This window comes from Podarcis pityusensis, assembly GCF_964106645.2.
Source record: "Podarcis pityusensis genome assembly, chromosome: 10".
Lineage (NCBI taxonomy): Eukaryota > Metazoa > Chordata > Lepidosauria > Squamata > Lacertidae > Podarcis > Podarcis pityusensis.
In genome coordinates this window covers 74720476-74747782 of record NC_138035.1, presented here as the reverse complement: position 1 = coordinate 74747782, position 27307 = coordinate 74720476, and the positions used below count along the sequence as shown (strand labels likewise).

The 27307-nt window shown below is 43.9% G+C and overlaps 1 protein-coding gene across 4 annotated transcripts; it reads left to right on the top strand.

Moving 5' to 3' along the window:
• The first annotated feature begins 43 nt into the window (after positions 1-43).
• On the top strand, positions 44-27307 carry DHTKD1 (dehydrogenase E1 and transketolase domain containing 1). Of its 4 annotated transcripts, none has more exons than XM_081023531.1 (17): positions 44-258; positions 3034-3186; positions 3697-3908; positions 5773-5967; positions 7305-7574; positions 13672-13843; positions 14919-15117; positions 16063-16375; positions 16833-16917; positions 17457-17596; positions 17986-18136; positions 19018-19124; positions 20865-21029; positions 22207-22289; positions 24045-24214; positions 25032-25117; positions 26820-27307. In XM_081023531.1, exons 1-17 carry the CDS (start codon positions 57-59, stop codon positions 26919-26921), a joined length of 2805 nt encoding a protein of 934 aa, XP_080879657.1. In that variant the 5' UTR covers positions 44-56; the 3' UTR covers positions 26922-27307. The 4 variants fall into 4 exon arrangements, 3 of the variants coding, with proteins under 3 accessions (XP_080879657.1, XP_080879656.1, XP_080879658.1); XM_081023530.1 differs by having other exon boundaries at positions 3031-3186; XM_081023532.1 differs by lacking the exon at positions 44-258 and adding an exon at positions 1048-1081.

The following is a 27307-nucleotide window of genomic DNA, read 5'->3' as shown; positions in this document are numbered from 1 at the left end:
CGGGGCCGCCCCCTTGCTTGTCTGGGCTGCGGACCGAGCAAGCGGGCCTGGCGGCGATGGCGGCGGCGGCGGCGGCTCGTGCGCCGCTGGTGGCGCTGGGAGCGCGAATGGGGCCTCGGCGGGCGCCGGCGCCTCTGCTGCTGCTGCGGCGGCGCTGGTACCGCTCCGAGAGGGGGGTCTACGGCTACAAGCCGAGCCGCAAGGCGGAGAGCGGAGCCGCCGACGGCGCGGAGCCGCGCGATTCCCGCAGCAGAGCAGGTCGGCGGGCGGGCGGGCGGGCGGGGGGCGGGGAGACCGTGCGTTGCTATATGGGAGGGGGGGGCTGGAGAAGAAGAAGAGCTTTGCCCGCAGGCATCCTGAGCCCATCCCGATCCACTCCGCGAGGGGTCCCGGGGGGAGCGCGCGGCAGGGCAGCCTTCAAATGCCCTCACCTGAGAGCAAGGTCCTCTGGGCACACGGGGACTTGCTCTCAGTACGGAGTAGATCTGTACAGGATCAGACTGTTGAAAGTGGTTTGTCATCAGGCGGCTTGTGCCACACTTGATATGCCTGCCTTTTAGTCAAAAGCATCTTTTTTCATGGTTTCGGGACGACCCCCTCTTTCCTCTGTCCCCAAAGTGCGTGTCTATGCATGTCTGCTCATTAGTAAACCCCACTGAGTTTGCAGCAGTTATGCTGTGTAAGCTGCGTACACCAAAAGGTGGCCTGCATATAATTTTACAAGTAAAGATATGTAAATAAAATAGAGTTTACCCTCCAGGTGAGTGAGTATAGGAATGCGGTAATAACACACGGATCTTTAAAAGGGTTACATGGAAGCAAATCCAATTGATTACAATAGTTTTTCCACACTTTCCAGTAAGTATGGGTAGGACTGTGTGCAAAGCTGGTCTTGGAATTTTTCCAGCATTCCTGCTATGATGTAACAAGACCTTTTCCTCTCTTGCCAGTTCCCACACCCGCTCCCTACACAGCACACTGTCTTTTCTTAAGCTCTGCTCCACTTGTATTCTGTAGCTGCCTCTTTCCACCCTCCCCTGACCAGTTGTTCTGCAGGGGAGCATGTACAGTAGTACCTCAGGTTAAGTACTTAATTTGTTCTGGAGGTCCGTTCTTAACCTGAAACTGTCCTTAACCTGAAGCACCACTTTAGCTAATGGGGCCTCCCGCTGCCGCTGAACCTCCACCTTGCGATTTCTGTTCTCATCCTGAAGCAAAGTTCTTAACCCGAAGTAATATTTCTGGGTTAGCGGAGTCTGTAACCTGAAGCGTATGTAACCCGAGGTACCACTGTATGTATCTTGTGCATGAAGATGCACAAACCGATCAGTGAAGGGATACTAATTCTGCCCAGGCTTTCGAATAGGAACAGAACCAAAATGATATCCTTGGATTGTGGGGTGGGGGATTCTTCAACATTATTACTGATACAGCGGGGGGGGGGGGGAGAGACTTTATAAGCAAGCTTTTGGTGTTATTTTTCTCAATGCATACCAAGTGTTCTTTGTTACTTACTTCTTTTAAAAAATAGAAGTAAGATAAGACAAGACATCTCCAAACTTCCAAAAACTATGCAGAGGAAACAGCTTTAGAACAAAGCAGTGGATGGGCAGCCACTTGCACTATAAGATCAATGATGAGTCCTCTGAGGAGGAGAAATTCAATTAATCTAATATTTGCTAAGTTTCAAACCCTTCCATGATCTTGTATCTCACCCCACAGTGTGAGAACCAGGGTGCTATATAGAACACAGATTAACTTGAAAACAAAACTTTGAAACTCATGGCATTTTTTACTCTTATGGAATGTTCTTGGCAATAATTAAACATTGTGGGCAAACAACGGGTTTAGTCTAGTCTACCAGGCTTTTTCAGATCTATGAAAAACCACAATGGAACATCATCTGGTGATTTGGGGTGAAGTGCTCATGGTAGCAGCTCTTTTTCTCCTTTCAACAAAGCCAGATGAAGTGATGGAAGTTCTGAACAGATGTTTAGTAGAAGTCTGGGACTGAATGAGAATTCATAAACTGAGTCCAGACAAGACAGAGATGTTAATAGTAGGGAGCCTGATTTGGGAGTTCATGCTTCCCTGGTTCTGCATGAGGTCATACCAGCCTTGTAAATAATCCCATCAGGAGTACCAACTTGAATAAAATATTGGGGGGGGCACATAATTCCCACCCTGCATAATTGATCACATGACACGGCTGGCTCCCTCAAATACTTTGGGGGCTGAAGGGACCTCAGCTCCTCGGAGTTGGCTCCTATGAAATCCATAAAGGTTAATAGCCTGGAAAAACCCAAGAAACCCAAAAGTAGTGCTCTGTAACTACAGGTTATTAACCTCTTAGCAGGCTATGATTAAATACAAAGCTGGGGCATGCCCTCCAGAGGGATCAGGTGCTGCTGGACCCTGTGTTGCTCCTGGATTCTTAGGCTGTGGCTGATTCATCAGCCAGGACCTCTCCTAGAAAAGGACAATCTGCCAACTGTTATTCAATACTTAATTACCACCAAGGTCTGCTACTGGTAATGAGCTCTATAAGGGGAGACTCCTTTGGATTCTTCCCAGAAACATACAAATGTGGCTGCTTGGTTAACCTTAAACTAGCTAACAGTGATTGCCCAAAAGTGAGCTACATTGCTGACAGGGACCTGCAGTCAGTGGCTTGTTGTACATCTAAGCATTTCCATAGGCTCACAGAGCTTCCTTATGTGTAGGTAGGAGAGTACACATAGTAGAGCTTTCCTGACAGCTCCAGGCATGCATCCTTTTGAATGCACATAGCGCTTATTGAAGTGCATGAGAGAGACTGCTCAGATGGAATTCCATGGGTGCATTAGAGAATCCACAGAGCTCAGTGCAGGGAGACAGGAATTTTTCTTCGAAGCTTTCAAAACAAAATACACTCACATTTTTAGCCAGTAGTTTGGCTAAAATTAGCTTTCCAACTTAATTTTTCATGGTTTATAATAATTGGTATCTTTGCACACTGCTAAAAAATAGTCTCTGTTCTCTTGTTTTTAGTAGACCATGGACTCGCTCGCTTGGTGACAGCATACTATGAACATGGCCACAAAGCTGCCAAAATCAACCCTCTATTTACTGGCCAAGCTGTGATGGATATGGTACCTGAAATCCAAGTTTTGACTGAAGTTCTTCAAGGACCTTTCAATACTTCAGGTAGGAAAGAAAAGCGACTTTCATGCCGGAACGGTGAAGTACACCCCCCCCCCCCGTGGTAAGTGGTTGGTTAGGTAGCAGTCAAGGAAATAGTACATTGGGTGGTTTTGTTAATACAGTAGACCCGCAGCTTACACAGGGATTACCTTCTGGGAATAGTGCATAAAGTCAAAATTGCATATAGCCAACACAAATTGGGTGCAGTGGTAGGATTGCCAAAGCCTTTTTCCATGGATGCCTACCTCTTTTATCATTTTAAAAACAATTTATACCAAGCGTGCACAAGTTAAATGTGTGTAAGTTGCAAGTCTCCTGTATAATATTTGAGAATTGTGGATCTGTTACACTGCAGCAGTAACTTCAGAATGAACACCTATGAGTTATTTTCTAAAGGGAAGAAAAAGAGAAGTTGTCTTATTGAAGGACCACTTGGCAGAAGAGCATCTTAGAGCTTGATGCTCAGTGTTATTAATGTATCAATATAATCTATTAGACAATATTTTATTCCAGGACTTTTGAACATGAGAAAGGAGGAGGCATCCCTAGAGGATATATTGTCTTACCTGGGCCACATATACTGTGAACATATGTCTATAGAGACCAGTCAGCTGTCAAGCTTGCAAGAAAGAGAATGGATTGCTAAACGGTTTGAGGAGCTGAAACAAGAAGCATTCACTACTGAAGAGAAAAAGTATTTGTCCAAGCTCATGCTAGAATCTCAGGTGCATTGTATAAGTATGTGTGTGCATATAGTATAAGAAAAAGAATGAGAATGAAATTATTTCTAGGGGTAAAAAGTAGCACCTTAATTAAAGGATTCTTGATTCATTTCTCAATATGAATAAAGTGCTCAACTGGTGGATTAGAATACAGTACCATAATATTTTAACAGAACTGATAATTTGAGGATTTTTCTGGCAAATGATTTATTTCATTATTTGCATTACAGGCATAGTAGTTTTTAAATAATAATAATAATAATAATAATAATAATAATTTTTATTATTTAATATTTATATATTATTATGAGTTTTGATAGCCTTGTTCTGCAGCATTTTGTGATTCCTAACAGAAACTAAAGTACTTTTAAGTTAGTAGTTGCATTGATTTTGAAATCTTAACTGCAAGGGGAAATTTTTCCCATTTGATTTGCGCAAATGGGCTTTTCGGGCAGAGAAATGGAAAGGCTTACATCTATGGAACAGAGAAAATACAGGTTACATTCCGAAGCCCCGTAAATTGCGTACCCATTTAAAAAGCACCCATTTAAAAAGCCTGCAAACACCCTATTCTGCCCCTTTTTCTGACCTGTTTTGATATTTTCAGGTAACTTTCAGGTTCAGACGCACGTAAAATGGTTGCTGCCTGTAGTGCATTTTGATCCTAGTCTTATCACAAGAGTGCAAATGATAAGCTATACAAGCCCCTGGTGTGTATTTTTTGAAAAAGAAGGTGGAGTCATGTTGCCCCACTGCATGTTGGGCTTATCAATGTTGCTGAGTAGGCCCAAATTCCAGGAGGCAATGGATGACATTGCATAAAAAACTCCTAGTGCTAAATTTTGAGTGTGAGTTTTTAGTAGATTTACTAGTGTAATTAACTACTGCTAGACCAGTGTATATATGTATAACATTTGTTGTTGTTTAGCCGTTTAGTCGTGTCTGACTTTTTGTGATCCCATGGACCAGAGCATGCCAGGCACTCCTGTCTTCCACTGCTTCCCGCAGTTTGGTCAAACTCACGCTGGTAGCTTCGAGAACACTGTCCCACCATCTCGTCCTCGGTCATCCCCTTCTCCTTGTGCCATCAATCTTTCCCAACATCAGGGTGTTTTCCAGGGAGTCTTCTCTTCTTATGAGGTGGCCAACGTATTGGAGCCTCAGCTTCAGGATCTGTCCTTTCAGTGAGCACTCAGGGCTGACAACAAAGACTTGTTTGACAAGTAGTTCTGTCAAAATGCTTATTTCCCCATAGTGATTTTTGAATATGCTGACAGTACTGATCTGTGGGATCCTTACTGCAAATACAATATATTGTTTTGTGATGCCCCAACTTTCTGTAACAGACTGTGTTTTAAACCAAATTTGTCTAACCAAACTGAAATAGGCTATTTGAGTATTCATGAAGGAAGCAAATAAACAATTTTGTTCAGTTTTCTTGATGTATATTTTTATAGCTATGACCTGGTGGAAAGGTAACATTCTATAACCTCTTATCTACAGTTAGTGGATTACACATTTGATTACTGTGGGTTTGCACCCACAGGGTTTGCACAAACTGTGGGTTTGCACCCCATGGGTTTGCACAAACTTTCCACTTCCCTCAGCGCCTCTCTGTCTAACGAGGATTGCCTTCACAATTTGACCCGTGTTTCAAAATGCATTTGCAAGCCGTAGTTGGTTAGCAAGGCAATCCTGGTTTGCATTAATCATGGTTAGCAGTGATGGCAGATGTAATGCTTCTTAGCAATCTCACCAAATCGTAGTGAGAAGATCGCAGATGTTATATCTATACCAAGCCTGAATCCCTATCAAAGATACATTCTTCTAAATATGTAAATATATAATCACCATTCACATTTTCCAGGAATTTGATCATTTTTTGGCTACAAAGTTTGCCACAGTGAAAAGATATGGTGGTGAAGGAGCAGAGAGCATGATGGGTTTCTTTCATGAATTGTTAAAGATGTGCTCATACAGTGGGGTGACAGACATCGTACTTGGAATGCCTCATCGAGGCAGACTTAATCTCCTCACCGGCCTTCTTCAGTTTCCACCTGAGGTGAGTGGGGTTTTTTCTTAGGTGTGACTAATTTTGATTTGAAAATACACATTTCCATAAAATTGGTGGCAAAAGCTGCAATGATACTAGATTCTTTGGGGTCGCCCTCTTAGACATGTTTCAAATTTCTTTTGACAACCCAAATGTAACAGTAACAAATATCTTAACACAAAACGATGCATTATTTAACTAGATGTGGAAAAGTCATGTGGAAATGCTGAAACCTTGACCAAAAAGCTTCATTTACTTTAATTTGTTAAATGTATCTACCTCCCTTCCTCCAAAAGGAATTTGAGGTGACAATTCCAAATAACCCACAAGATGAAACATCTGTGAGAAATATTTCTGCCATGTACTCTCCTTGACATTCCTTGTCAAAAACATACTTGATACTTTCACCATTCAGACTGCTTTACATATGTTGCAAGTTCAGAGGATTTTCACCAAAACTGTAAAACAGTGCCACCGTATAGTTACTCTGTGTTCCAACTGAATGTTAAATAGAACTAGTAGCAAATACAGTATTCACAATTGTCTTTGTGACACAGGCCCCTAAACTCTAGCTGAAACATAATGGCTGCCTCACAATGGCAACTTCAAATGCTTCTACATAGCCATGGTTTTGTACGGAGGTCAAACTATTTGTCCCCCCAGTCCAGTGTTGCATCTTCTGATAAGCAAAGGCCTTTCCCATCATGGTAGCAGATATTTTAAATTGTAGACACCTGGTGTGGAATCTGGGACCTGTGCGACTGCGCACAACATGTGCTCTGATAGGCGTTTGGTACCTGAAGGCCTAATCCTGAAAGAGACTGCATGTGAATGCAGCATATGCAGAGCCAATATGGATAGAACAATGGAGCGAGTGGCTTCGAGGGATTCAAACCCCCATTCAGCTGTGCCTTTGGGCTGGTCTCACTCTCTTAGGCTAACCTTCAAAGGGATTGTTATGAAGTGTAAATGGGACAACCCATGTATGAAGCTCAGAGTTCCTTGAAGAAAGTGAGGGCATAAACAGTATTAGGTCCATTGGAGCCAACTCATGGGGACCAAGGTCCCTTTGCCCCCAATAAAATATTTGAGGGGGCCCGGCCTCCTCTTGTGATCAGTTGTGCTGCATGGGGCTTACCTCCCTCCCCATATTTTATTCAAGTTGGCAGGGTGGGCTGCAGTAGAAGGAGGGCTGAGATTATTATTTTGAGACCTGAATCTAGCAGGGGGAAGACCCGGGTCATTGCTCCAAAAGTTTGGGAACCCCTGTAATAGATGACTGCTTTTGTTCATCAACATACTCTGCAAATGTGTTTGAAACTTCATATTCATCTCCTCCTGTGAAGCTGATGTTCCGTAAAATGCGAGGCTTGAGTGAATTTCCAGACGACTCACCAGCAATTGGAGATGTCCTATCTCACCTGACTGCTTCAGTGGATCTTGATTTCGGGTCTCACCGACCTATTCATGTCATCCTGTTGCCAAACCCTTCCCATCTAGAAGCCATTAACCCTGTGGCAGTTGGCAAAGCAAGGGGGAGGCAGCAGTCTCTGCTCGATGGGGACTACTCTCTGGACAGTTCTGCACAGCCTGGAGACAAAGTCATCTGCCTGCAGGTATTTTGACAGCCAGTGAGCAGGGTTCTGGAAGGGGTATCTTAACATTTCAGACAACTTGATGTGATGTAATGATATAGATAGGACTAATTCTCTGGTCACAGGAAATAGCCTGCAGACATATAGATCTGTTGTATTGTCAAAGCTGAGCAGGGCACAGACTGATCAGTGCCTGGAAGAGAGGTTAAGAGCATGCTATTGGTTTAATTAAATCAGTGACAACATTTTACTTAGAATTCAAGTTCAAAAAATATGGAAGGCCTGTGCCTTCTCTAGCAAGTTTCAGATTGAAAGTAGTGGCACTCTGCGCAGGGGTTTGGAATGTGGTGCTTCCTTGATTTCCTGGCAGATGAGTTGCTGCTGCTTCCTGGGAGCCAGCATGGAAGGGGCTGGTGCATTTGCACAGTGCCAACCACCCTACCGCCCTGCCCCTCCCACTCTCCCAGTAAATAGCAGCAGTGCTTTGCTGGGAGGTCAAGTAAGTGCTGCCACCTCACCCCATCCTCTGCCACTTTTGGAAAGCTGCGCTAAACTTCCTAACTAAAGATTATAGCTGAAACATTTTAATCCCTCCCCTGAACAAATAAGTCCCCTCAAAGAACTGTCAGTGGTTTCTGACATAATGTCAGGGAAGAGTTAGAAGTTTCCAGTTTCTCAGAGGGAGAAACCATTCCCCAAGGGGGGAGGGAGAGCAGTGAATCTAATAGAAGGGAGCAAGAGGAACAACAGGGAGGGACCGGCTGTTCACAGGAAAGGCAAGGGTTAAGTTCTAGCTCAGATTCGGAGGAGGGGAGATGCAGGCCAGCTCTAGCCAGGAGGGTAGGAAAAAGAGCGGGAAAGCGAAGGGAAGGGCGCCTTCGCCATTTTGAGGGTGGCTGGTCATGGAGAAGCAGAGCTCAGAAGGTATCTGAAATAAGTGACTCTGAGGAATAATAGTTAAGAACTGTTTATAAGAATGTTTTGTTAATACACAATAAAAAGTTTTATAAAAGAGCAAGAAGCGTTTGTGTGGTGATCTGAAGAGGACAACGACCAGGCCTGACAGAATACCTTCTGCTCTGCGCCTCTTCACTATAAGTAAAGAAGGAGAAGCCAAAATGGAGGGAGCTGTGGCGCCAGTTGGGCAAGGAGAAACCCCAGCACTCCAGCTAACATTACAGGACTTATGGCAACAGAACCTACAGTTGAAAAGTCAAGTCGACGTACTGTCGGCAGCATTGGGAGAACATAGAACCATGTTGCAAGCGACGCGGGGAGACAGAGTGAGTAAAACATTTACTGTACGTCCACGTAGCTTCAAGGGAGAAAGCTCTGAATACATGGCTTTCAAGACAGAAATTTCTTACATAATTGAGATAAAGGATAAAGAATTTCAATCTGAGCAAGAGAAGGTTGCTTATGTGATTAATTTCTTGGAAGGGAGGGCTAAGGACTGTGTTATACACCTAATATCTCGGAGGGATGCCGCCCTAGGAAATCTACAAATGTTTCTGCAGTATCTAGACACGATTTTCTTAGACCCTGCGCATGAAACAACCACAGCTAGGCAGCTGTTGAGAATGAGACAAGGAAAAGACACTGTGGGAGTTTATTGGTCCAACTTTAGTTTGCTGGTGCAGAAATTAAAATGGGATCTGAATTCCCCAACAGTTGCAGCCCTTTTTAGGGAAGGACTGAATAATGAGATTTTAGACCAATTGGCCCAAATGCCAGAACCTAGTTCCTTGGACTCTCTGGTCCGAACGTGCCTGCAATTGAGCCTACGCATAGAACGGAGGGCTAGTGAAAAGAAGGAACAATGGAGACCGCGATGGCGGGAAAACAATATCGAAAGTACAGAAAGCAGAATGGGCAATGTGCCAGGACGAGAGCGGCCAGAGCCCATGGAATTAGGGGCAGCCAGACCCCTCCCAGTTACTACCTCTTCCATGGTAAGAGAAAATGCAGGGAGAGGAAGAGACACGAGGCGTTGCTTTGTCTGTGGAAAACCAGGGCATCTAGCACGACAGTGTCACAATCCTAAAGGATGGGAGTCTCTATCTGGAGCAGACATGGGAGAAGACAATTGCCCAAAGGAACTGCATCAGGGAAACGAATGTCCCCGGCTGGAAATGGGAGCTTGCAGCCGGGTGGAGGAACAATAGAAGGCTCTCACGCGGAACCACCTATCCCAGGACTAACGGTGAAGGTGCAACTACAACTACCCAATGGACATAGGGTCCAGGTAGAGGCGCTGTTAGACTCAGGAGCGTCAGCAGATTTCATAGACCAGAAATTGGTACAGGAACACAAAATCGCTTTGTTACCTTTGAATTTCCCACTACGAGTGAAAACAATCGACGGCAGACCGCTACTGTCAGGAGAAGTGACTTACGAGACTCCACCAATGAGAATGGATATGAGTCATCACTCAGAGACCAGGGCATTTCATGTGACCAAACTAGCTGGGCACCCGATAGTCCTGGGCATGAGTTGGCTCAATCGTCACAATCCAGTGATTGCCTGGCATCAAAGGTCTTTGGTTTTTGGTTCGATCTATTGTATGACACATTGTTTGGGGCAAAAGGGAAAAATCTCAGTGGAAGTAATGGGAACAGAGGTGGAAGGGAAGTTGATGGGGAATGAAAGTGAGATTCCGTCACAATATATTGCTTATCGGGATGTTTTTTGTGAAAAAGAAGCGGATAAACTTCCACCACATAGGCCCTATGATTGCAAGATAGATCTAGTCCCTGGGGCACAGTTGCCACCAAGCAAGATATATGCCATGTCAGAAGTAGAATCTGCAGCATTGAAGGAGTTCCTGCAAAAGAATTTGCAGAGAGGTTTTATTAGAGAGTCCACGGCCTCGGGGGGGTGCTCCCGTCTTTTTTGTTAAAAAGAAAGGGGAGGAAGGGGCACCGAGATTAGTATGTGACTTCAGAATCCTTAATAGCCAAATGAAGCCTCGCGTGTGCCCACTCCCACGTATAGATGACCTCTTAGAGAGAGTAAGGTCAGCCAAAGTCTTTACCAAGCTTGATCTACGAGGAGCATATAATCTGATAAGGGTCAGAGAAGGGGATGAGTGGAAAACCAGTTTTTGTACTAAGTATGGTGCATTTGAATTCTTGGTAATGCCTTTTGGCTTGCAAAATGGCTCAGGGGTATTTCAAACCTTCATCAATTACGTCTTGGCAGGTATACTGGATCAGTTCTGTGTCTCTTATTTAGATGACCTCTTAATATATAGTGAAAGTATGGAAGAACATGTAAAACATGTCACGCAGGTGTTAGAGAGATTGAGGACCAACAGGTTATATGTGAAGTTAGAAAAGTGTAAGTTCCACACACAAAATGTGGAGTTCCTGGGATATTGCATTTCCCACAAAGGGGTGCACATGGACCCCAGTAAAGTTCAGGCAGTGGTGGAGTGGGAGGCACCTAAAACTAAGAAAGATCTACAGAGGTTTTTAGGATTTGCTAATTTCTACCGTAAATTCATAGGTAATTACTCCAAAATCACAACACCACTGACTGATTGTCTAAGAGGCAAGGGGACATTCAGATGGTCTGAGGAAGCGCAGAAGGCCTTTGATAAATTAAAGGCGGTGTTTGCTTCAGAAAAATATCTTATGCATCTAGATCCAAGTAAACGTATGAAGGTAGAAACTGATGCCTCTGATAGGGCTATTGGGGCCATTCTGCTGCAACAGGACAAGGAAGGGGACTGGAGACCCTGTGCATTCTACTCTAGAAAATTAAATCAATCAGAACAAAACTACACCATATTTGATAAGGAACTTTTAGCTGTGCATGCTGCCTTTAAAGTGTGGAGACATTTTTTGGAAGGGGCGTCACATCAGGTGGTGGTACAAACAGATCATAAGAATTTAGAGTATTGGAGAACTGCTAGACAGCTAAACCAAAGGCAAATTAGGTGGGCGGAATTTTTTGCTGGGTTTAATTTTAGGATTGAGTACATACCTGGGCATCAAAACGTTCGTGCAGATGCGCTATCGCGCAAACCTGAGTATATGGAAGGAGAAGCACCTCCCAAGTTGCGAGAAATGCTGAGATCGGATCAGTGGGGGTGTGCAGCCGTAGTAGTGGACGGCAGGGAATTCCAGCGATTGACAGTAACAGATGAGTTTGCACAAAAGAAAATGGAGGAACTGAGAAAAGGTAGAGGGGAAGAGGAAGGTTTCAAGGAAAAAGGTGGATTGTTGTACAGGAGAGGGGTGCTGTATGTACCTGCAGGTGAATTAAGAGGTAAAGTGTTGAGGCAACATCATGATAACCCGACTGCAGGACATTTTGGTAGAGAAAAGACCCTGTATCAGATCACACGGCAGTTCTGGTGGCCAAAGTTGAGGGAGGAGGTAATGCAATATGTAAGAGGTTGTGAAGTATGTCAACGAGCCAAGGCACCCAGAGCAGCTCCTGCAGGCTTGTTACAACCTATGCCCGCACCGGGAAGGCCTTGGGATGTGGTGTCTATGGATTTTATAACGGATCTACCATCATCACATAGGCATACAGTGATCTTTGTGGTGGTTGACATGCTAACCAAGATGGCGCATTTCATACCATGTGCCAAAATTCCGACCGCGCAGGAAACTGCAAAGATGTTTTTAGATAATATTTTTAGGTTGCATGGTATGCCATCACAAATCGTTTCAGATAGAGGGGCCCAATTTACATCACAATTTTGGAGGAGGTTAATGCAGTTACTAGATGTGGAGCTAAGCTTCACGTCGGCGAGACACCCGCAAACCAATGGGGAAGCTGAAAGAACGAATGCAACACTACAACAATATCTGAGGTGTTATGCTGGTTATCAGCAGAGCGGGTGGTTAGAGAAGTTGAGTCTAGCAGAGTTTGCGTATAATAATGCAATGCATGTGTCTACGGGCAGAGCCCCATTTGTGGCAAACTATGGCTTGCACCCAAGGGCATTCCCAGGTCAAGAGGAGCAGTTAGCAGTACCAGCAGCAGAACAAATGATAGAGGAGTTGAGGTGCATTCATGAGATATTGAAAGAGGATTTGGAAGAAGCTAAAGAGGCTTACAAGAAAGCTGCAGACAGGCACCGGTGAGTTGGGGAAGAAATCCAAGTAGGGAGCTGGGTATGGCTGTCTACCAAGGGACTACCAATACGAGGGAGGTGTAAAAAGCTAGAACCAAGGAGATTGGGACCTTTCCAAGTAAAGGCTCAAATTAACCCAGTTGCTTTCAAGCTTCATTTACCTGAAAATATGAGAATACACCCTGTATTTCATAGATCTTTATTGTCAGTGTTTGTACCAGCACATAAGTATCCAAGTTCAAAGGAACCACCTCCTTTTCCCACCATGATGGGGGAAGAGGAGACCGAAGTGGAAGAGATATTAGACTCGAGAATAAGTAGGAGGAAATTACAGTATTTGGTTGCATGGAAAAGGTTAGATGAGTCTGAGAACTCATGGGAACCAGCAGAAAAAATAAACGTTCCAGAATTGCAGAGAGAATTTCATAGAAAATATCCCCACAAGCCAAAACCCCATAACTGGCATCTTCAAGAAATTTTTGAAGAGACAGATAGCGAGGAAGAAGAGTTCATAGGGTTCGGTCCTTCAGAAACAGAGGAGAGCGAGAAGGAGGAAGGGGGGCTTAGCGGAGGGGGTGATGTCAGGGAAGAGTTAGAAGTTTCCAGTTTCTCAGAGGGAGAAAGCATTCCCCAAGGGGGGAGGGAGAGCAGTGAATCTAATAGAAGGGAGCAAGAGGAACAACAGGGAGGGACTGGCTGTTCCCAGGAAAGGCAAGGGTTAAGTTCTAGCTCAGATTCGGAGGAGGGGAGATGCAGGCCAGCTCTAGCCAGGAGGGTAGGAAAAAGAGCGGGAAAGCGAAGGGAAGGGCGCCTTCGCCATTTTGAGGGTGGCTGGTCACGGAGAAGCAGAGCTCAGAAGGTATCTGAAATAAGTGACTCTGAGGAATAATAGTTAAGAACTGTTTATAAGATTATTTTGTTAATACACAATAAAAAGTTATAAAAGAACAAGAAGCGTTTGTGTGGTGATCTGAAGAGGACAACGACCAGTCCTGACACATAACTTCTCAATTTCTTTTTGTAATATAGGTTCACGGTGATGCATCTTTCTCTGGCCAAGGCATTGTTCCTGAAACTTTTACACTTTCCGGTCTACCACATTTTAGAATAGGAGGAAGCATTCATCTCATTGTTAACAATCAGTTGGGCTACACCACTCCAGCAGAGCGAGGGAGGTCATCTCTGTATTGCAGTGATATTGGTATGTATCATGGGATTCTGTGGAGGCAGAATGGTTATATGTTCTAAGGACTGAGAAGGTGAGTGTCTGTGACCAGCAACGGAGTGTATGATACTACCATGTGGGGCGGCTGCATGGGGCACACTCTGTGCCCCTGGGTCATGCCCGTGGGGTGGAGCTGCGCTTGGGTGTGAGAAAGCTGCCTTGGCAGCATCCTTGCGCATCACCACCCAGCCGAGGAGAGGGGTGGCAAATTTGCCACTGACTCTCCTCTCTCTGCCCCCAGGTCAAGCTTGACCCAGAAGTGGAGCTGCGGCTTGCAGGTTTGGGCCGTCACACAACAAAGCTTTCTTCGCAGCTTCCTTGCGCACCAGAGCCAGGCTCTGATGGAGTGCCTGGTCGCACCCCCTCAAAAAAATGTTCCTGATGCCATGGCCCCCCCAGCCCCACACTTTGCCACTGTCTGTGACCAGTTTTGAAAGTTAACAACAACAGCAACAATAACAATAATTTACTTATGCCCTGCCCATTGGACTAGGTTGCCTCTTGAGTGGTTTCCAACAGAATATAAAAACACACATGAAACTTCCTGATATGGGGCTGCCTTCAGGTGTCTATGGAAGGTTGTATAATTGGTTATTTCTTTGACATCTGGCAGGAGGGTGTTCCACAGGGTGGTGCCACTACCAAGATGGCCCTTTCTGGGACGGTATTGCAGGGACAGTAGCGTCTACTTACTCTTATCACTTCTGAGTTCTTTTCCAGAAGTGAGAGGAGTTGGAGAGACTGGACCTGTATCTGAGAATGCTTACGGGGGGCATCACTGGTGAATGTGAAACTGCAAAAATATAAATGGACTGATATATATAAAGTGATTTAATTTAATTATAATCCTGGCTGGTGGCCACAGTGCACCAGACATGGTTTGTGACCAGCCAGGTGCTTGAGAATCCCTTCTGCTTTCGCATTCATAGGCAACAAAAACAGGAGGTGCGTCCTGCCTCTCATGAACTGTCACACATTTCTGGTGAGCTGCATTTACCTTAAGTTGGTCATATGTTGTATGAGACTGAAATATTCTTTCTCTCATTCTTAGGCAAGATCGTTGGTTGTGCAGTTATCCATGTAAATGGAGATGACCCTGAAGAAGTAATCCGAGCCACTAGATTAGCTGTTGAATACCAGCGCCATTTTCGTAAGGACGTGATTGTGGATTTGCTATGCTACCGACAGTGGGGTCACAATGAACTGGATGAGCCATTCTTCACTAACCCCACCATGTACAAAATTATCAGGTACGGCTTAGTGCAGGGTCCAGGAACCTTTTTGGGGCTGAAGGCTGCATTCCCCCCATGGAAAGCTATCTCAGCCACATTCTAGTAAGGCATTGGGCAAGGCCTACACACAATCAGATGCCCTTAATCAGGGGTGCCAACTTGAATAAAATATTGGTGGGGCCCATGTCATCCCTGCCCCACATCATTGATCACATGACGCAGTGCACATGCACCATTTGAATGGTAAAGCGAGATGAGCGCCGCAACCCCGGAGTCATTCGCGACTGGACTTAACTGTCAGGGGTCCTTTGCCTTTACCTTTTTAAGTAACGTGAAGGTCTACATCTCAGAGACATTTTCTCCTCTGCTTTGATCTTCTTGTAGCAGTCCTTCTTGCAGAGGTAGAAGCTACATTTGCACACTGTGAAAAACTCTAAATCCACTTTACTTCTCAACAGCTCCCCTCCAAACAGTTAATAGGTGGAAAGGGACTCAGCAGGCCTGATGAAATCTATATGTGGGCCTTTCAAAAATATTTTTAAAATATTTAAATAAAATTCCTTCTGAAATGTGTAAAGTACAACTGTTTAAATAAGCATGCTCTACCTGGTCACTTTTATTTTGGAGAAAAAGCAGCTGTCGCGTCCCAGACTTGATTGGGAGTCATTACTGGTTTTCTGCAGCGTCACTCCTTTTGGGTTGCTTTTTGCCCATTTGCTGTTTTCAGTGTATGAAGAGATGCCCAAGAGGCACACAGGGAGAGGCAGAGGGAGAGCGCACTCCCTCAGGTTTACAGGAGTGACTGACATTTACCCCATGCTTCCATTAATAGGCAGGTAGCCACATTCTGTACTAACTGGAGTTTCTGAACCATTTTAAAAGGGCAGCAGAATGTAGAGGACATGACAGTAATCCAAATAATAGGCAATGCCATACATTTCAATACTATGTTTCCCCTCACAGGTCACGTAAGAGTATTCCAGACACTTATGCAGAGCGTCTGGTAGCCCAGGGACTAATGACACAGGAAGAAGTGTCTGAAATAAGGACTTCCTATTACTCTAAACTGAACGAACATCTTGCCAACATGACTTTGTACAGCCCTCCACCCACCAATCTTCAGGCTCATTGGAGTAACATGGTGGAGCCCTCGCCAAGGATCACCACATGGGATACCGGCATGCCAATTCCACTCCTTCAGTTTGTTGGGGTCAAGTCTGTGGAGGTGCCAGCGGAAATGCAGCTGCACAGCCATATTCTGAAGACACACGCCCAGGTGCAAAAAATAAAATAAAATATGAAGTTAAACTAACTGAAAGCACATGCCTGCAAGCTGGTTCAGCTCTTTCCTTGTGCACAAACAACGCTTGATGGCTTTAGGGAAGCCGACTAATTAGTTTTTTATAATTACATGCATTTGCATATTGCAAAAAGCTCCTTTTTGTGACATACTAACAACTAAATAGTTTCCTGTAACATTTGCTTATAGGAAGGGATTACTGATTAGCTAAACAAAAGATTGAACTGTTACCGGATAATAGAAATATAACTATTGTACAGAAAGTTGCTTCTTTTGCATACACAAAGTAGCCAAAGCAGATAAACATGTGAAGTAGATAATGCAACTGAATCTCTTGATGATGTGTGATCCAGAAACCAGACAGAAGCTGGGTAGACCTTCCAGAAGTTGAGGTAACAAGGCTGTAATATTTGAATATTTTTGTTTTGTACAGTCAAGAATGCTGAAGATGGAAGAAGGAGTAAAGTTGGACTGGGCCACAGCTGAAACATTAGCTTTTGGTTCTCTGCTCTGTCAAGGTATTTTATGTTTTGAAATATAATAGTTTTTCTATTGTGACTTCTTAGCTACCTTGTGTTCCTTGGGAAGCAAGAGGGATATGAGTTTTTAAAATAAGTATCGTGTACAAAAACTGCCCTCAAAAGTAATCAGTAGAATGCATCCAAAAGGAATACTTAGATACAAGTGCTAGAATAAATGGATAAAGGGATGTTTCATCAAGAAGGGGAAACAATTTGGTTTTGAGATCTGAATAAAAGCCAGCATTGGTTTAAAGAGAATTCCTGCAGGATACTTGGTATCTGTTGTTCTGTTGGTTACTGTGGTGCCTGGGCCCCGGGGGGGGGGGGGGGCTTGAGCTTCCCTCGTGACACCGGCATTGCTGCAGCTCACCAAGGCAGTGCAAGGGGGCAGCACAGTCGGGGTGGCATGGACGCACCAGGGGGAAGACCACAGCGGCTCTGCTGCAGTATCCACACAGCCCTGCCCTGTCGGGAGGACACTGGCCACTCCAGGTTGGGTAGCTGTACTTTTACTCCATACTTTGCTTTATACAAAGGTTTTAATATTCGCCTGAGCGGACAGGATGTTGGCCGAGGGACATTTAGCCAGAGACACACAATGCTGGTTTGCCAAGAGACGGGTGAAACCTACATCCCTTTGAATCACATGTCGCCAGATCAGAAAGGTTTCCTTGAGGTAAAAGTTGCATTTTTAACCGAGCAGCATTTCATTGACATCATGATCCTACTGTAATCTGCTGTTTATACTTCTGAAAAGCTGCTTCATAGCTAAGTTTTTGAACAGATGAAAACAAAGATCCCCAGTTTTAAGCGTGCTAGCTTGCTGAGTTTCTCGCAGTGTCATCAGAAGTCAGTGTCCTTGAGGTCAATGGGACTTACTTCTGGGTAAATGTGTATGTTGCTACTTCCTATGTCCACCACTGCATTAACCCTCTTTTAAAAAATAACTGGTAGCCTCCTGCAGTAGTTATGATTAAAAAAGAAAATGCTTTTTTGTGTGTGGCATGCATATTTCTTGACGAACCACTATTTAGCTTACGAGTTCTCACATTCTTTCTCTGTTAGGTGAGCAACAGCCCCCTCTCAGAAGAAGCTGTGCTTGGCTTTGAGTATGGAATGAGCATTGAGAGCCCCAAATTGTTGCCCATTTGGGAGGCTCAGTTTGGTGATTTCTTTAATGGAGCTCAGATAATATTTGATACATTTATCTCTGGAGGTGAGATTCCAATGCCAGTGCCAAACAGAAATGCATTTAGATCTGTTTTTATTATTCTTGCTTACTCACACGTGCTTCCCCCTAATATCTCATCACTTCAGACTTTCTTTTTTATGTTGCTCCACTTTTAATTAGGTTTCATTTTTATTTTAATGCTTTGCTAGCCACCTTAAGTGAGCTTCTAAAAGACAAGGCTTAAATTCTATTTAATTAATAGTTTCATTTGGGCCATTCACAATTCTAAATACTCTACTAGGGAGTAAGTCTCATGGATCAGACTTATTTCTGAGTAGACATACATAGGATTGTGCCATTGGCTGATCACTCAGTGATTGGCAGCTGAGTGTATGAGCTGTTTTCATGGAAAAGCATTGGGTGTGCAGTGGTATCGAGCGATAAGAAAGCAGTTTCTGCTGTGTATAGGCTTTGTGGTCATTTCACACACGCAGATAATGCTATAGCCCTCAGGTGTCATGTACAGATGTGTGAGCTCAGCCACAGTAGAGGTGACTTTCAGCTTGCAGCTTAATGTGTTTCTTACTTCCAAGAGGAAGATGTGTGAAACCTTTGGAATTGCAATATTGTAGTGTTTCAGAAATCTTTCTGAAGCAGCACACTTTGTTCTTGGGTTGCTATGTAAACAATAAGAGGAAAGTATAAGTGAATGTTCATAAAATCTGACTTCTGTATCAATTGAAGTTTATCACAAATGGTCTTTCCCGCAGCAAGAAGAGCAATTAGATACTATATTAGCTGAAGGATGGGTAAGATCACAACATAGAAAGTGACCCATTCTGAGTGATGAGGATCTTCTTGTGTGGACTGTGATAATGTATAATCCTGGCATCTAAAATGAATCAGTCTTCCTTTCTCCACTCCAGGGGAAGCAAAGTGGCTTCTACAGAGTGGAATAGTCGTTCTTCTCCCACATGGGTATGACGGTGCTGGACCGGAGCATTCTTCTTGCCGAATTGAACGTTTCTTGCAGGTAGCCAAACATGACATGTTCTACAAGCTCATGCTTCCCATGCTTTACATGCATAAGGTTCCGGGTTCAGTTTTTGGTATCTCTAGGTTCATGGAGGATAAGGCTGTCAATGGCTATGATTGTTGTTATTTACTAAATTTGTATGCCCCCCTTCATCTGTAGATCGCAGGGCAGTTCACAACATAAAAATACAACATAAAACAAAAAAATAGATGATGCAAACAAGAACAAGCACAAGCCAATAACACTCCCTCTCCTCACCCATGATGGTTGTATATTAGCTCCATGATCAGAGGCACCTTACTTCTTAATGTAAGCTACTAGGAAATGAGAGCAGGGAAGGGATCTTGCTAGTGGGCTGCTGCGGGAAACGGGGTCTTGGGCTGGATAGCTGTTACTGTTCATATTCTGGGAAAGGTGAGGCTGACACTTCCAGCACTGTCTTATACCACATCAGGTAATTTCCAGCTCAGCTATGTTCAGACTTGGCCAGGATGAGAGAAGTACTTTTTACATGGCTATATTGTGAAAGATTGTTCTAGAGAATCTGTCCTGCTACGCACCAGTCAATTGTAGAGAAGTCTGCAGACACAAATTGCCATTGCAATTTATAAAACTACAAGTGAGGAACTCAAACTATATCCTTGTTCTTCCTGTGTGCAGCAATTATTCTGTCTGTGGTGTTTCTTCCTGTTCTTGTAAGATGTGTCTTTCTTTCCCCTGGTTGTTGCTATAAATAAAAAATTGTCCAGTAGCACCTTAGAGACCAACTAAGTTTGTTCTGGATATAAGCTTTTGTGTGCATGGACACTTACCCCTTACCTTTCCCGCCCCAACCTGGCCACATTGATCCATGCGACAGTCATCTCCAGGCTTGACTACTGTAATTCGCTGTACGCGGGGCTGCCCTTGAAGCTGTCCCAGAAACTCCAGCGGGTGCAGAATGCTGCAGCGAGGCTCCTCACGGGGTCTCTGCCATGGGAGCATATTCACCCAGTGCTTTTCCAGCTGCACTGGCTCCTGGTGGAGTACAGGGTCAGATTTAAGGTGCTGCTTTTGACCTTTAAAGCCCTTCACGGCCTCAGACCTACGAGACCACCTCTCCCGGTATGCCCCACGGAGAGCCTCAAGGTCCATAAATAGCAACACCCTAGTGGTCCCGGGCCCTAAGGAAGTTAGATTAGCTTCAACCAGAGCCAGGGCCTTTTCAATTCTGGCTCCGGCCTGGTGGAACGCTCTGCCTCATGAGACCAGGGCCCTGCAGGATCTGATTTCTTTCCGCACCGCCTGTAAGACAGAGTTGTTCTGCCTGGCCTTTGGCTTGGAGCCAATTTGATTCCCTCCCTCTCTTTCTTTTTTCTTTTCCTTCTCCTCCTGCGATGAGGCTACATTTTAATATTTTAATGTCTCAATATTTTAATGTTGTATTTTAATTTTGTTTTTAAGTTGTAATCATTCAGCTTGTTTTTATTATTGCTTGTAAGCTGCCCTGAGCCTGGCCTTGGCTGGGAAGGGTGGGGTATAAATAAAAATTATTATTATTATTATTATTATTATTATTATTCAGATACTGGTTGTTGCTGTTGTCCATCATGCCTTGGGCGAAGCTGATATCCCATTGTTGTTTCAGAAATTTCTCCATTGCTCTGTCCCTGTGCTCGTTGTTTTGCAACTTTAAAAACAGCAGCTGTACTTGTTTTTTTTAATTTGTTTTGCATTTTTTGTTCATTTGTTTCACAGATGTGTGATAGCTCAGAGGAGGGTGTGGACGGTGACCACGTCAACATGTGTGTTGTGCACCCAACAACCCCAGCACAGTATTTCCACTTACTCCGTAGACAGATGGTTCGAAACTTCCGGAAACCTTTGATTGTTGCTTCTCCAAAAACTCTGCTCAGGTTGCCTGTGCGTAGAAAGATTACTTGCTTTGCTTGCTACTCCTAATTATTCTAAAACATCACTTGTTAGCACAGCCACATACTGTCAAAATTACAGTTTTTTCATGTAGGTCCTGTAACTTCCTTTGTAGTTCCAATAACATATGGGTGAATGGACCTCTGGATGGGGGCAGCGGTGTGGTTAATTCCCACCTGAATGTTGCCAACCTGGGTGTGGGAGCTAACCATGTTACTGGACCTACACATGTGATCCCTTTGTATGTATACAGTGGTACCTCGGGTTAAGAACTTAATTCGTTCCGGAGGCCCGTTCGTAACCTGAAACTGTTCTTAACCTGAGGTACCACTTTAGCTAATGGGGCCTCCTGCTGCCGCCGCGCGATTTCTGTTCTCATCCTCAAGCAAAGTTCTTTAACCCGAGGTACTATTTATGGGTTAGCGGAGTCTGTAACCTGAAGCGTCTGTAGCCTGAGGTACCACTGTATTACCAAAATGCCATTGGAAAAAAACCAGGGAAGTAAATCTGTGTTGCTCTGGATTCATCCTATGCTGTATTAGGCATAAGATGTTTGGAAGGGTCATTTTTTTTATTTGACTCTATATGTGTTTGTGTTTGTGTAATTGTGTGTGTGTGTGCACGTGCACACACACAAACATACCTACATTATTGAACATAATCTGTTATTTAAATGACCTTTCTATGTGTTTAATATTTTACATTTCATCTAACTTCTAACACATTCCTCAAAATTTTTAAGTGAAAGATCTATCACTTCAGTGGGATATACCTGTCTTGCACTTTTGACTATTCATGGATGTTTATCAAGAATCTTAGACATCTTAATGACCAAACAGTTTTATTAGCTAGTATTTCCATACTTGTTCCTAAGTTGTCCCCAGCTAGTCATATAAATCCAGTGCTTTTTTCTGGGGGGGATGCGAGGCTATGAAGACCCCTCAACATTTTGTGACTCTTAAGTTTGGCCTCATTGAGGGGCAGTATTTCAATATGAGAAGGAAAAAAGAGTACCCCTAAACATTTCTTTTAGAAAAAAACCACTGTATAAATCTAATGGTTCTGAAATTTGTCATGCTTAGACACTTTACAGTTGCTGAGTGAAGTATCTAGCTCTTCAAATGTACTTGATATGCATACATTCAGCCCCCCCCTTTCCTTTCTATAGGCTGCTGCGTCAAGCTTAGTAGAAATGGCCTCAGGAACAACGTTCAGACCAGTTATTGGTGATTCGACGGTGGATCCTAAAAAGTAACTGGAACTGCGGTCTTGTATTTAGTATTCAGCATTCCAAATAGTAGCAGGCAGTAAAATAGCACGATAGCGCATGAGGAAGTGAAAAATTTAAGCATGACTGAGACTCATAGATTTAGAATGAAGATTAAGGCTGCAATCCTATACCTGCTTACCTGGAAGTAAGCCCTGTTTAATGCTGTCAGGATCCAATGGCTTGAGTAAAACATGTTTCTCTGATTTAACTAGTTGCTTTTGATTACCGGTATGTCCATAAAAGACAGGAGTGGGGTGCTGGATATTCAGCCTTTTGCTTTGTGGGTGACTGGATTACCATCTGGAAGATTGACAGGGGCCTGCCATTGCCATATTGTGCTGGCAGGATTGTGTATATCTGACATGGTCCTATGGGATAGATTGGATTAACACATGTACTGATAACTGGAGACAGGTAGGGATGTAGGGTGCGTGTACAAGTGGCAATACACACCTAGTCCCTGTTTGCCTGTGCTGAGTCTCCTGCTCCCTTTGTGCTCAGGCCCCTGGGATGTCTTGTTCCCTGTAAAGTCATAGGTTTCGGTTGTACGTGCCTATAGTGTAAAAGCAGAATCATTATCTTCGTATTATTTCCTAGATTTATATCCTGCCCTTCTTTCAAGGCAGAACAAGAGCAATGTTTTAAACCTAAAAAAACCCCAAACACCTCTGTGGGGGGAGTGCCCAAAGTCACCCAGTGAGTAGTATGGATGACTAGGAGTTTGAAGCTGGGTCCATGCATAGCCCACTAGTGAGCAGCCTGTTTTATGCAGCCTTAACATTTTTTATGCTGCACTCAAGGTCTGAAACTTCCTCATTCTTCTCTTCCATCATCTCCTTATTTTTCATAATTTAAAGTGTTTCTCCCCTCTTTCTATGTAGCTTCTGAATAGCTGGATATCTTGTGAAAATAAACTGACTTTTAAAAAATGTTTCCCTTTTCCTTAAGAAAAGAAGCCCCACTCCCAGCTGTCTGAGACAAATTGGCAGGCTTCTCCCATATTCTGTGTCTGTAAATGCTTCTCTTTCCCCTGCCTGAAGTATATATTTTAAGCACCCACTCTATTATTCTGATTGCAAATTGTTTTAACTAATTTTAATACTGTATTCTTAACATGACATGTAACCTGCCCTGGGACCTTATAGTGAAGGGTGGGTGAGAAATCTAGTATCTAAAAACAATATTGTAGTATACTAAAATAAAGTAGGAATTACTTTCACTTGCTTTTCAGAACCATAGGTGTATTGGTCTTTTTATTATTTTATATTATTTTAAATCCCATTCTTACGGTACTTATTTGAGTAAAACCTCATCAAACTCAGTGGAGCTTACCGTACTTCTGATTAGACCTGCATACGGCTGGGAATTCTAATCTGAGGTAGCCATGGTGAAAATTGGAGTAGGGCAGTCTTTATTCCAGAGTAGTTAATCCAGAACGCGTTTATCTTTGGCTCAGCCTAGTCTCTGTTCTTGTTCCAACCATTACTGACATGCAGTTCCTGAAATATTACTCCTGAGAGTTTACAGCTCTCTAAAGAAAACAGGTTGCCCATCTCTGCTTTAACCACTACAATGGCTCTCTTTTAAGTTAATCAGACATCAACATCTGGGTGTGTGAATGGAATAGATGCATAGTCTTTTTAGGAATTGTGTTTCCTGAGCACTTAAATCTTCTTAATGTATTAAATCCATTGTCTTTGGATCCTTTAAATTATTCCAACCTTTCTTCTGTGCAGTGTGAGCAGAGTAATTCTCTGTTCTGGAAAACATTACTATTCTCTGTCAAAATACCGGGAGATGCTTGAAGAAAAGAAGCAAAATACAGCAATTATCAGATTAGAAGAACTGTGTCCTTTTCCGATAGAAGCTCTTCAGCAACAGATGAAAAAATTTACTAATGCAAAAGGTTGGTGGGCTCGTGACTCTTCAAAAGGACTTGGCCAAAACCTGTTCACTTAGCTGCTTTAGACTAATGTGCTGCAGTCCTTTGAGAACAGGGGCTCTAAAGCTTAATAATAAGAGTGTGGCCAACACTGACTGAACATATAAAGACCTTCCCATCTGGCCCACCAGGCTGTTTTCCCAAAGCCACACCCACTTGTGTAACGTCAGGTGTGGGGAAGGTAGAAGCTGATGCAGGGGGAGTTCAATCCTGCTCAGCTTGGTTGTGCCATCCAGTTTCCATGTGGTGTCCAAATCCTGCTTGGACAGTATGTCACACCCCCAAACACACACACAATTGAGGGCCAATTATGGCAGTTTGGCAAGACAACCCACCTGTCAATCAACTATTATCAATATGACATCAGATGATTGAGACGTGGGTGGTCCTGCCAACTTGTCGACGTTGGTCCTCAGGGGAGCGGGAGATAAAGATCTGGCCCACCAGGCCTAAAAGGGTTTTATTTATTTATTATATTTACATATAACCTTTATCTTCCCAGAACCACAAATGGTTGCACGTGGTTCTCTTCCTCCCCATTTCATCTCACAGCAGCCCTGTGAGGTAGGTTAGGCTAAGAGATGGCGACTGGCCCAAGGTCACCCAGGAAGCTTCATGGCTGAGTGGGAATTCAAACTCTGCTCTCCCAGGTCCAGCACTCTAAAACCATGATGCCACACTGGTTCCTCTCCCCTGATATATAAGCAGAGGAGAGCCTATGGATTAGCCAGAATTCATAGGACAAACCAATACCTATTGTTGCCTCTTATTTTTTACTCAGAATTTATATGGAGTCAAGAGGAGCCACAGAATATGGGGCCCTGGGCGTTTGTGTCACCAAGATTTGAGAAGCAACTGGCCTGTAAGGTAAGATTCCAGTATTCTGTGACATTGGGGTAAGTTACCCATTAGCTGAGCCTTAAATGCCTCAAATCAGTTTTTGCCATTCTTGCTACCACAATGGACTGAAGACTAAGCAGGTTTGTATTTGCTTAGACCATGGGGGTCCACTAATAGGGCTCCCCAGCTGGTCTCCATGGCCAGGCTGAAGCAGGCAGGGTAAGGTGCTCCTTAAGGTATGGTTACCAGATGTCCCCGTTTCCCGGGGACATTCCTCGGATTTACAAATCTGTCCCCGGACAAAGTCCGTCCCTGGAATGTCTCCGGATTTCATTTAATGTCCCCGGATTTATATTTTAAGTGTTGTAGATTTATTAGTAGGGAATGAATGTTGCGTGATTGGTTCAACAGCACACAACACATCATCTGGGGACTTTCGGTGAGGCAAAATGGCGGGCGCCACGGCAGCGAGCAGCTCCTGAAGCCAGCCAGAGTCAACTGTGCTACCAGGCTGGCTCTGGGCTGCTGAGACTGCCGCTGCCGACGCTACTGCCAAGGGGGAACCGGGGATGCCTGGCGCGTCAACTGGGGGAACCGCGGACCCCCTCCCCCACGACCTAAATCAAGCCGGGAGCGAGAGCGCCTGGCCACCCAGCCGACTGCCCAGCGGCGCTCCAGAGCCAGGAAAGCCCTGGAGTTGATGCAGGGAGAAGGAGGAGAGGAGAAGGAGAAGGAAGAGAGAGAAAGAGGAAGGAGAAAAAAGAGGGGAGCCCCGACCTTGCTGCGCCACTGCCACTGCCACCATTGAGGGGGAGGAAAAAGTGTCTCCGGATTCTTTGAAAAAAAATTGGTAACCTTACCTTAAGGTAACCTGGTCCTGAATTGTTCATGGCTTTGTATACAAGAACTTCGAAGCTGGAGTTATGCATATCAGTTTGAGTTCCATGATAGGCAGAACATAAATGTTATAATAGTAATGGATTTCTACTGATTGATAACATTGTATTCTAGCAGTACCTATAGGCAATGCTAGAACTTTTTAATGTTGCACACCACCCTGGGAGCTTTTGATATATGGCAGTATATAAGTTGAATAAACAACAACAACTTGGATTTCAGTGGAATTAAAACTGAAATCCTCTCTCTACTTTTTTAGGAACAAAACCCAATGAACACAGTGAGACAATTACAGGCCTGTAAAACACACCCAATACATATTCTTGCAAAATGTGGGAGACTTTTGATCAATTTCTGATCTTTTAAAGGAGCTTTGGTTCTAAACCACATAGGAGCGTCCCACTTGTCTGTTTTGCCTGTGGCCGGCTTGAGGAGCTAGGTGTGCAGTTCTAAGGGGGTCTTATAATGTTGGCTTCCTGAGATGTATGCTGAAGCCAAGACAGAGCCATAGAAGAGAAAATAAAAAAGGGTGCATACCGGTTATGTAGTCCAGGTTTATCTTTCACAATAATATTGTTTGCAGAATAATGGTGAAGACTGCAGTCGTGCACATAGTTTGGCTTGGACTCCTATTCCAAGTACATCTACTAGGGAGTTGTTGTTGCTTTTGGCATCCGTCTGTCTCAAGAGACAATGGAGTGCGCCTTTGGTTGCTCCATTTGAGTCAGGTAGCCTGTGTGCAAGATTGCAGCCCAGTTTATTAATTTAATAACTGTTTAATTTGGACAGATAATAAGTAGTTTGTAATGCTGCCTTTCCAACTTAATTGCAGCTCCATCTTGTAAGTAGACCTGCGTTACCAGCACCTGCAGTGGGCATTGGAATGTTACACCAAAAACAGCAGGAAGACCTTCTCACCAAAACATTTGCTTAAGACCTATGAACTGTGTTAATTCTTGAAGGTTAAAACAAGGTCTTAGTGAATGAGAATGTTACAAACCTGAATGTGATCATGAGGCATGTTGTTTACAATTGTATATTGGGTACAAGCCAGCTAAAGTTCATTTCAGTGTATACTTAAGCATGTATTTAAATTTGCACCCTTGGATGGAGCGTAAGTGCATCTATCTTGATGAAGATGATCATCCAAATGTCATAGACCAAATGGAGCAAACAGCACGCAGACCTAGTGGTAAGAGGAAAAAATCCTTAAATAAGAGACACAGGGGAATGATTAATGGACTTCAATGTCTGTACACTAATGCGCAAAGCATGGGAAATAAACAAGATGAGCTTGAGCTCTTGGTACAGCAAACTAAA